Source organism: Mytilus edulis, chromosome 11 (genome assembly GCF_963676685.1).
Source record: "Mytilus edulis chromosome 11, xbMytEdul2.2, whole genome shotgun sequence".
NCBI lineage: Eukaryota > Metazoa > Mollusca > Bivalvia > Mytilida > Mytilidae > Mytilus > Mytilus edulis.
The window spans coordinates 9,918,622-9,930,832 of NC_092354.1; the positions used below are offsets into that span (position 1 = coordinate 9,918,622).

The 12,211-nt window shown below is 32.6% G+C and overlaps 1 protein-coding gene across 1 annotated transcript in view; it reads left to right on the plus strand.

The window, feature by feature from the left end:
• Positions 1-10,127, plus strand: part of LOC139495091 (U4/U6 small nuclear ribonucleoprotein Prp3-like) — a 32,310-nt gene extending 22,183 nt beyond the window's left edge. Inside the window, exons 14-20 of the mRNA XM_071283242.1 lie at positions 642-785; positions 1,166-1,265; positions 3,010-3,123; positions 3,893-4,011; positions 5,523-5,609; positions 7,804-7,862; positions 9,953-10,127. Coding sequence (XP_071139343.1) covers positions 642-785; positions 1,166-1,265; positions 3,010-3,123; positions 3,893-4,011; positions 5,523-5,609; positions 7,804-7,862; positions 9,953-10,108 — 779 coding nt within the window. The 3' untranslated portion in view covers positions 10,109-10,127. The remainder of the gene's footprint in view (positions 1-641; positions 786-1,165; positions 1,266-3,009; positions 3,124-3,892; positions 4,012-5,522; positions 5,610-7,803; positions 7,863-9,952) is intronic.
• The last annotated feature ends 2,084 nt before the right edge of the window (positions 10,128-12,211 follow it).

Consider the following 12,211-nt stretch of genomic DNA (forward strand, 5'->3'; position numbering starts at 1 on the left):
ACCAATCTCATGTTCATATATAGGGTTTATATGAAGAAAAAATATATAGAAAAAGTCATTTCTACAAAAGAACAATAAATGATTATATAGACAGTAATTACACTTATAAATACATAAAATATAAAATTGAGAATGGAAATGGGGAACATGTCAAAGAGACAACAACCCGACCATAGAGCAGAAAACAGTCGAAGGCCATCAACGGTTCTTCAATGCAGTGAGAAAATCCTGCACCAGGAGGAGGGTATTAGCTGACCCCTAAACAAAAATGTGTACTAGTGAAAATTGACTTCATAGAAGACTTACAAAGGCCAGTGGCTCCTAAAATGTATATATTCCACATTACTATGAAAGCCTCTAACCTCAAAAAGGGGGTTCAATGATTGAAATGACCTGTCAGAATCATAAACTAATATCTCTTAGAACAACCGATACATCTGATAGATAAATGTGCTGGAGGAATATGGGGTTGACTAACTTAGTTTAAAATGAGGAAAAGAAAAAAGGATAGGGGTCGTAGAATCTGGTTTAACTTATTGGCCACCTTTTCTCCTACCTCTGTAAAGCTGTTTGATAAATTTGAGCCTGGAACCAGGAGGAATTATCTATATTTAATTTTCTGTTTTATATCATTTCATTAGCTGAACCTGATAAGGAGCCAGAAATTCCAGTCTACCTCACAAAGAAGGAGAGAAAGAAATTACGTCGCCAAAACAGACAGGAAGCTCAAAAAGAGGAACAAGAAAAAATCAGACTTGGTTTATTGCCTCCACCAGAGCCAAAAGGTAAGGAGAAAACAGGCTTTGTATAACTGTATCCTTCATACTTTGAAGGTTTTATCGATTCTCTTTATATTTTATGCTCCTAATTGTAGGATAGGGGTAATTAAGTTTTGCCTTGTCTGTCCGTACATCCAAAATTGGTTTCCATTCTCTAACTTTAATTTGCCTCAACCAAATATTAGGAATCTTTATTAAAACAAAACACAGATCAAGTTTGAATTTTGGTGGTATCCCTTTTATCTTTCTAGAGTTATGCCCCTTTACAAATGGAAATATTGCTAAATTTTTTGTTGACCTTCTCTAACTTAATTATCAATCCATCAATCAGGACATGTTTGTAGTAGGCTATAGCTAGTTATTGATATTTTATGGGTTTTTTCCAGTGCGGATGGCTAACTTGATGAGGGTATTAGGAACTGAAGCAGTACAGGACCCGACAAAAATAGAAGCTCATGTGAGAGCACAGATGGAGAAAAGACAGAAGTTTGTATTCTTAAGTTCTGCGCACTCGTTTAATCCATGCGTCGTTCGGTCACGAGTTGTCTTATTTTTGATATTCAAATACGGCGATTAGTTATTCTTTTTATTACATTGGTAAATGGCTTTTTTTATGAAATTAATGAAGAAAATGTAAGGAACTATATCTTTTTCCTACGCATTGACAATTTGTTTTGATCCGACGTTATCGACGTCTTGACAACGCCTATTGTTGTATGACGTCAGAGAGTGAAATAACCACGTTTATTTCACATGTGAAATTATCGGTTTTTATCTAACTGGGAAATCAATGTAATTCATTGCAACCAATGTAATAAATATATTTATCATATACTTAGACTAAATAACATATGATTTTTACTGTATGATAATAGCATAAAATTGACGTAAATTTCATATTTTTCGAATTGGTGCTTAGCGGGCTGATATGAAAAGTTTATCACATGCTTCGAACGTTATCACATGCCTTTCCGTAACGTTATCGCATGGCATTCCGGTAATACTCGGCAAATTCCGGAAAATACACCTCAATGCTACGTTTTCAGTGAAAAACATCACAAAGTAGTGTACAATACAATTATTTGGATAGTGGAAAGTATATTGTGTAAAAAACCCAAAATAAATGCATTTTTAAAAGTTTCAAACATAATTTAGAAAGTAACTTTTATAAAATTTGACTTTTCCAAACAGTGTTCATTATGTAGATTGTTAAAGTATTTTTTTTTTTTGTCGATTCGTCCATATTAAAATGTTTTTCTTTTCTTTTGATGCATATGATAGAAAGATTTCATATCGAATGTACTAAATTTGGGGTCCGACGTTCTTTGAACTTCAATTTGGGAACCACATGAAAGGATCTGTATTCAATATATGAATTTGTTATTTTTCTCCTTTGTTGAAGCATATGATAAAAAGATCATAACATGTCATTTTTCATATCGCATGTATTATCAGCCCTCGGTCAATATCAGCCCTCGAGCCATGCGGCTCTTGGGCTGATATTGGACCTAGGGCTGATAATACATGCGATATGAAAAATGCCATGTAATAATCTGATATTATTGTATAGCAATATAATATTTCCCACAGAACGTAACCAAAAGTTAGCGTGCAATAAATTTTTATATTGCACTAGTGCAATAAATTTTCAAAATTCATGACGTCATCAACGTTTAAATCTTAGTTTAAACCAATTTTTTACTTTCAAATATTATATTGCTATACAATAAAAGGGTTATTGCATGAATATTGGGGAATATTGTCCCTCGTAGAACATATATTGCACTCGCAAGCTCGTGCAATATAAAATTCTACTCGGGACAATATTCCCCAATATTCATGCAATAACCCTATAATATACAAATTTTCACCTATTTTGAAAGAATTCAATCATTGATATTTCAGAAATTAATAAAGATAAATGCATTATTTTTGGTTTTCATTTATATATCAATGAGACAAAGATGTATGAACATTTTTATCAAGTTCTGTGAACAGGACAGGTACAAACAAATGCAGCGGTTTTAAACATTTTAATAGGTACCAACCTTCACCCTTACCTAAGAAAAAAGTGTAATGACTGCTTAATGCCAACCTGAAGGCTGTCTCAGAATACAAATTGAACAAAACAAGACCTCATTTTGTTGTATGATAAATGAAATTACTCATGATTATTCTGTAATGACAAATTGTGAAAAGTTTTATTAAAATTTGAATTTAAATTTTACAGAGCTCACGAAGAGGCAAATGCAGCCAGAAAATTGACAACAGAGCAACGACGAGAAAAGAAAATGAGAAAAATAAAAGAAGATACCACGCTTGGTGTTCATGTTTCTGTATATAGGTAAGACTAAATAAATGTTATCTGATACCATTATCATACCCTAGGCAACTTTCTGCTAATTATAATCTAGGCAACTTTCTGCAAATTATGCCCCAGGCAACTTTCTGCAAATTATACCCTATTCAATTTCTGCAAATTACACCCCAGGTAACTTTCTGCAAATTATACCCTAAGCAACTTTCTGCACATTATATACCAGGCAACTTTCAGCACATTATATACCCAGGCAACTTTCAGCAAATTATACCCTAGGCAACTTTCAGCAAATTATACCCTAGGCAACTTTCAGCAAAATATACCCTAGGCAACTTTCAGCAAATTATAACCTAGGCAACTTTCAACAAATTATACCCTAGGCAACTTTCAACAAATTATACCCTAGGCAACTTTCAGCAAAATATACCCTAGACAACTTTCAGCAAATTATAACCTAGGCAACTTTCAACAAATTATATTCTATGCACCTTTCAACCTTAATTATTTCCTGTTGTAAATTTTTTTTAAATGATACACCATGAACATATATTACCTATGTTCACATTAGTTCTTGTTATTTGTGTCCGTGCCCCACCAAAATAGTTGTGGGGACTTTGCCGACATATCCAGTTGGATACCTGATAGTAAAATAAAGCTTAATGACACTTTTGGACAACCGGGCCCAGAAATGTCAACTGCTTTCAGTTAACTTTGTTGTGACAAACAAAACATATGGTGAATATTTATAATATTACCTCATCAAATGTATTAAACTTATGAATGAATTTTTCAGATTAAAAGATTTGAAAAATCCAGCAAAGAAATTTAAAGTAGAAGCAAATGCAAATCAGCTGTTCATGACAGGAATTGCTGTGTGTCATAAAGATTGTAATGTTGTAGTGGTAGAAGGAGGTATGTATAACTACTGAGGAATTATTGCCCTTTAAAGACACTTTTACAAAATTTGTTCATCAAGTTTGCTAACATTTAAAAATCTTCTCCTCTATATATATATAGCTAATACTTCTTAACTATAAAGGAATGTTCGTTTAGGAATCTAGTTCATGAATTGTATCCAAATTTTTGATCAACCAACAAACATGGCCGCCATGGCTAAAAATAGAACAAAGGAAGGAGTCAAATGAAGTTTTGGCTTATATCTTAGAAACTAAAGCATTTAGAACAAAAATAATCATTGATGAAAGATGGAAGCAAAAAAAACACAATTAGCGATTCAGGCTCTTGAGAGCCTCTTGTTGTAACTCCTCCTACATTTATCAGTTTTGCCTACCCAAGTATAAATTAGCAAAGAGCATAATTAAATTCTAATAGGAAAATTTAGAACTTTTGTATTTCGAAAGGGGACTCTCATTACACTTTTGTTAGGCTGCCAAATGATTTGGAAAATCTACCATTTCAGGATTAAAAATGTGAACTGATACCAGTACATGTAAAGTTAATTTTAAAATGATTTTATTTAATTTTCTAATGAGCAACAGTTACAAAAATGTCCGTTTTAATCTCTGGCGTTGTTCAACAGATGTCAGACGTTAAAATCTCAATTGATATGTCAATCACATGCAGCCTATTTTGTATTGGAATAAGATCATGGCTTTATTTCCAATGCGAAAAAAAGAATGTCATATAAGAATAAAGAGTATATGAAATAATAGTATAATAGATCAAATTAAAGAATAGATAAAATAATATTAAACATACTACTGTGGATTCATTATTAACCCTTTCCTCCATAATGACGCCTTTGACGCCACCCCCTTTACTCCATAATGACGCCTTTTGACGCCTGTGCAATGCATCAGTTAAAACATTCTCCTACAAAAAATCTGTATCAGACTTAATAAAAATTTGTATCTAATATAAAAAGGATATTCATGAAAATATACGACTGGAATTTCATGGATGAAATATTTGTTTTCCCAATGCATTAAGAATTTAAGCCTGATGATTTTTTTTTATTGAAACAATCCTATGCGAATCAAGTATGTAAAAAAAAAAAATTCTATGGAGGGAAGGGTTAATCGTTGGATACCAATTAATGTTGGTTTTGTGGGAACAGGTTAACCTGAAATTTAATTGTTCAACAAATTTTAATTTTTTTATAGGCTTTGTATGCAGAGATTGGCGAAACCATGAAATCAAATATTCATGAAAATGCAAAATTTCTATAATCTACGAAAATTTATACCCACAAAAATAAACAAATCCACAAAAAAACGAGAAACTCAAGAACCAAATCAACAAACGACCACTACTGAACATCAGATTCCTGACTTATGACAGGTGCAAACAAATGCAACAGATTTAAACATTTAAACAGGTACCACCCTTCACCCTTATCTGAAACAAAAGTGTAACATCACAACATAATATGATGGAATGCTGACTTATGTACTTATTTCTAGGTCCTAAACAGCAAAGAAAATTCCGTCGATTAATGATGCACAGGATTAAATGGAATGAAGACACACAGAAAAGATCAAAAGACGATGGTCAGTACTATTACAAAGAGATTTATTAATTATTGCATATTGACCATATCTGCACTGGTACAAATTTCTAGTACATTCAAGTAATGTGAAGGTACTTTAATTTGTTGGTATCGCTCTTTTTGGATTTTCAAATATCCTAAGTTTCATGGTTTTTTGTATTCATGGATTTAATTACATTTTAATTTTAAATGGAAATTTTACATTGCGTTTAGAATTTAAATCCCAATCCCTAAAATTAGTACCCCACAAATAAAAGTACCTTCACAGTATCAGGTCCTGTCTGTGATCAACAAAATAATAGACAGTTAGATCAAAAGAAAAAAATACAAATTGCTGATAAATCCAAGTATTTCCACTTTATTTTAATTTCCCTATTCTGTATGTGACTTAATTTATTTATCTCCTTAATTGCCCTAAATAAGATAAGGAGATGTGGTATGATTCTGTGTTAGTGGTAAAGGTCGCTACACTCACCATGGGCGAATGATTTTATTGTGTGGCTAATAAAAATTCAGTTGCAATCGTCACTTTAGCGAACGAAATTTATATGAACGGAAAAAAATCTTTGTCAAATTTTAAGCCAGAAGCGTTGATTCGAAAACAAACATTTAGCTGAAAAGATGTTAATAAAAGTAATTTGCAAAAACAAACACAAACACAAAAACGAGTCTTTTTAATCATATCCGGAAAAAAACCAACTTCCACACTTAAAATTCCGGGTGGGAAAAATCTGTTTCTGATATCGGGTTTTCTTTTACTTTTAAATGTTTTTAACATGGCCGATAAACTGGCCACCCACTGATTGATACTTTGACACAAACATTTGTGTAGATAATATTGAAACAACAGCAGGGGTCCAGTTTACATGGCCGACGAACCTGACCTTGTTAATTTTGTAGTTTAATAAAGTGTTGAATAATTTCAAATGGGTGTTTATTCATTTTATATTATGAAAGATATGTTCCGTTCTATGAAGACATCACTTACTCACTAAATGCAATACAAAAGAAATCGAATATGGTAACCGGGTTTCCCATCGTCATGACACAAAATCAGTATATGAACAGAAAAAAATCAAAAAAGCATGGGAACAGCGCTTTCATTGCTGATATTCATCTCAAAGTTACAGTGAGGCTTTTAACGCAGAGCAAACACTCACCTCACTTCAATTTTTAGAGACTGGTTTGTATCATTCAACAATTCAGGAAAAATGGATACATTCACTGTTATTATTAACCAAACAAAAATGAAACATAAAGAACATAGCTTGGATATAATTTTAAATTATACATAACTACAGTTGCAATATATCCAGCACTTTGATCTATTGAAGTGAAGGAGAATTTTTCATCTGCCCTGGAGAAAAAAAAAACATTTTATATACACTTCCAGTTACAATAATGTAACCTCAGAATGCAGTATTTCACATCTAATTTTCCAAAATTTTCAAGGGGGAGGCATGCCCCCAAACCCCCCTAGCAGGTTCAAATCACTTCGTGATCCTCAACGGTGACACACAAGTTGTTGCTAATCACATGAAAATGTGGCTAAGCAAACAAATAGTTATTAGCCACTTTGGCTATTGACATTTATTGACTACTGTTAACAACTACTGTTAATCAACAACCTATTTTTGCAAGCGTTTTATTTTCATGAACAGAAACTAACCTGAATATAAATCTTTGTGAATATGTAAAAGTTGAAACGTTACTTATTAAACTACATCAAGCATGTCAAGTAAATCAGAAAATTGCAAAATGAAATAGCTGCAAAGGTAAAAATGCAAAATAAATTATTTACTAGAGAATAAATGATGTTGATCTCTTTTAATGTCCTCTAATTTATTAGGCTTTAAGAAGCTTTTGCCATCACTTGGTATCTGTTGTATTCTATTGTCTATCTCAAAAAAAAAATGTTTTTTTTCTAAATCTTCTCTGATAAAACTGATGATTCTATTGAAACCAAGCTTCTTGTGTTTATTCCATATAGAGTCTAGTTCTTAGTGTTTGGCTCTTGCAACCAACAATCAATCAACTAACTAGAAAACCATATCTAAAGGTAATTTGATTATTTATTTTTTTGTATTTTACTCCACGAAAACAAAAATAGGCATGTATAAACTTCTTTGTTTGTTGATATAATTGGTGAAAAGTATCAACTTTTTGTATTTGATATATATTTTTGTGTTTTGAAGAAGACAGTGACTCAGAAGAAGAAACAGACAAAAGCAATAAATGTTCCTTAGTCTGGGAGGTAAGTTTCTATGAAAAAGTAAAATAACAAAAATACCTAACACCAAGGAAAATTTAATACAAAAAGTCCTTTATAATTAAACGGCAAGATTAAAAGCTCAAACACATCAAATGAATGGAAAAAAGCTGTCACATTTCAGAATTGGTACAGGCATGTCCTTATGTAGAAAATAGTGGGTAAAACATGGTTTTATAGCCAGCTAAACCATTCACTTGTATCACAGTTTCATTCAATTCCACTGTACAACAATGTGTGAACAAAACATGCAGGCATAATAGGAAAAAAGGTAACAAAATGGGATACAGCAGTCAACAAATTTGTTCTTCCTTTCCTTTAGTCTCTGTGACTAAGTGGTCTTAATACATCATTTAAATATGTCACTAGACTTAACACAGAATTGTTTTTAGTCCAAACCTCACATGCGGCAGGTTATTCAATTTCCAATCTTAATTGACTAGGATTGCTAGTTTCCCTGCTGATATTGTATTGTCTATGGGCACTACATCTACCGAACACCAATAAACAAATGCCTGTCTTGATATCATTGAGTATTTAAAATGTAAAAATACTGATTGCACTGTCTGAATATCACACCATTCCATGAACATATAAAAAGTAGATGTGGTATGTGTGCCAATGAGACTAACTTTTCATCCAGGTCACAATTTGTAAATGAAAAATCACTTTAGATCAAAGTACAGTCTTCAACACGGAGCCTTGGCTCACACCACCTGACATTTTTCTAAATCGCGAGTTAAATACCTTGTGTTATATGAAAGTATATGGGATTTTTTTTTTCTGAGACGAGTGCCTGTGTCTTTTCACATGTTTACAAATTATTCATTCATACAGAAGATTTATCTCCAACTGTTTTGAGACTTACAGTTATCAATATGTTGTAGACTGAAAACATATACATTACAAATATTTTAAGCAGCTGTGGTATCGTTAATTTTAATGGGTCCAATTTTTATACAAACGCAAAAAATATTTTGGGATCGTATAATGGTATGATGTCGTCGTCTGCATCGTCTGAAGTCACATTGGTTTCCCGACAAGAACTTCAGTTTACGTGAATCGATCTCTTTGAAATTTAATAAGAAGGTTCAATACCACAAAAGGAAGGTTGTGGTTGATTTTTGGGATGATGGTCCCAACCGTTTAGGAATTAGGCATTTTTCTACTTTCAGGATAATAACTTGTGTATAAGTATTTCAATTGCTCTGACATTGTTCCACAATGTTTAATACCACAAGTAGAAGGTTTGGATTCATTTTGAGGGTTATGGTGCCAATAGTTTAGGAATTAAAGGCCAAAAAGGGGTCAAACGAGCATTTTTGTAGTTTCTGGACAATAACTTGTATGTAAGAGTATGGATATATCTAATATTGTACCACAAGGTTCCATATCACAAAAGGAAGGCTGGGTATGAGTTTGGGGGTTATTGCCCCATTCATGCAGGAATTAGGGGTCAAAAACGAGTATATATCTAGTTTCCAGATAATAACTTTTTTTCAAGTGTATGTATCTCTCTGAAATTGTACAACAAGGTTTCATACTACAAAGTAAGGCAGGGATTGAGTGAGGGGGTAATTGCTCCAAGGGGCGATTCAAAAAGTTTGGGGGTTCCAATTTTTTTAAGGGGTTCAACTTTTTTTTTTTATTAAGTTTCAAGAAGAAATTTTTAATTGCACAGTATTGTGCAATAGATTTGTAAGATCTTGATATTCGTTTTGCGTCAGAAACCCATATGTCAAAAATTTGGTAACAATACAAATTCAGACAGTATCAAGCTTGAATATTGTGTCCAAATTTGGCCCAACTGATCAGGGTTCAACCTCTGCAGTCGTATCAGGCTGCACTCAGCAAAGCATTTTATTGAGGATTAAAATAATAAAATAATACCAAGGATATTTGATTTATGTGGTTTTACCAAATTTTGCATACAATTTGGACTTAACAGAACATTTAAATTTGTAAAAATTGGTCTCCCATCAATAATAATGAATCCACAGTAATCAGATTTTATCTGCATGCAAAAAATTATTTGTAATATGTCTCCCTGTGTTAAAAACATATTATTTTTACAGGGTACCACAAAGAACCGAGCATTCGTAGAAATTAAATTCAAAGTGTGTCCGACAGAAGCTTTCGCTAGAGAACAATTCAAAAGATTTGGTGTTGAACATTATTGGGACTTAGCTTATAGTGGTGCTGTCATGGAAACCACTGGAGATGATCTTTAATTCTGATTAAATATGTTTTCTAAACTTTGTTAAATTTAATATGAAATGTAAAATTGAGAATGGAAATGGGAAATCTGGCTAAGAGACAACAATGTGACCAAAGAGCAGACAACAGCCGAAGGCCACCAATGGGTCTTCAATGCAGATACAAAATCCAGCACCCCAAGGTGGTCCTTAGTTAGCCCCTAAATAAAATGTTGTACTAGTTCAGTGAAAATGGATGTCACACTAAACTCCAAAATATGTGTCTTTTTAGTGTAAGTTCAAGTTCAGAAATATGTCAATAGATATAGGAAGACGTGGTATGAGTGCCAATAAGACAACTCTCCATCCAAATAACAATTTATAAAAGTAAATCATTATAGGTAAAGGTAAGGCCTTCAACACGGAGCCTTGGCTCACACCAACAACAAGTATAAAGGGCCCCAAAATTACTAGTGTAAAAACATTCAAATGGGAAAACCAACGTTCTAATCTATATAAAAAATGAGAAACGAGAAACATGTATAAATTACATAAACAAACGACAACTACTGTACATCAGATTCCTGACTTAGGACAGGTGCAAACATTTGAACCGGGAGTTAAACGTTTTAATGGTACCAAACCTTCTCCCTTTTTCTGAAACAATAGTATAACATCACAATATAGAAAAACACACGATAAAATATCAATTGGAAGGCTTAATTAAATTAAAAAAAAAGATGGTCAAGAACTGATTTTTGACATCCTCATTATGAATATTGTAAAAGGCATTGACAAAAATCAGTAAAATGGTCCTGGAGAAAAACCTGTTAGACATTAAAATTGCAATGACAGATTTGAAGTCGCAAAACTGTGGAAAGCAAATTGGAAAGCCATCAAAATCAAAACAACAATTCACCAAAGCCAACAATAAAATCAAGTTGAAGGAAAACTGATCCAAATCATACTCAATGTGAGACATGTCAATTACTTCCTCAAATATGATGGTTTAAAATTCTGGAACTCTTGAACAACAAAAATAAATGAATGGGAGTTTTCTACCACCAATAAAAATATTCCATACCAGTCTTTTAGATGAAAATAAAAATAAGGTGTGATCAGATTGACAACAAGACATATTTTCACCAGAAATCAAATGATGTAGAAGTCAGCAACTATAGATCACCATACAACTTGCAACAATGAGCCTATACTGCAAAGCAAATTATAAAATACATATAGCAGACCAACATGAACAATCATACGAGAAAACTAATGGACTGATTTATGAACAAAAAACAAAGTTAAATATATACAGCAACAAATGGCAACAATAACTTGTGATTGTCAAAATCACCAATTAAAGCAACATTCTTTGTGGCAAAGATAAAAAAAAACAAAACTGGGCTGAGTAGAGATCACGCTCAAGAAATAATTTTAATTTATCTGAAAATTATGTCAACATTGTGCATTCAAATGTCAGTCTTGAACAGATAATAAAACTAAAAACGAGTCTTCCAAGAAAAATGTTGTCAGCAAATAATGCGAGCAAAAATGGCAAATAGAAATAAGAAGATGTGGTATGAATGCCAATGACACAACTCTACATCCATGTCGCAATGTATAAAAAGTTTACAATTATAGGTCAAAATAAGGCCTTCAACACGGAGCCTCATCTCACATCAAACACCAAGCTTTAAAGGGCCCCAACAGGCAAACAAAGGGTCTTATCTATATACAAAATTACAGACACTTGTGAACCACATAAACAAAAGACGACCACTGAACAACAGATTCCTGACTTAGGACAGGTACAAACAAATGCAGTGGGTTTAAACCCTTTAAAAGTATATGCTCCACAACTTTGTGTCCCATAGAAGAGTCAATGTAAGTTTGGTTAAAATTTGTCATGGATTAATCAAAAGTCCGCAAGTTATAACAGGATAATGCTGGACAACAGAATGCAAAACATTTGAAAATTATTATTGTAATGTGCTACAAAAATTCCAAAATATTAATAACATTTTCACATTTGAAAGCTCTATCCTTGAATATATTGAATTGTGTGATCACATCCCACAGGCATTTGTCTCAGAAAAAAAAACAATTCTATATACCTTAATACAACACTTTAAGGTA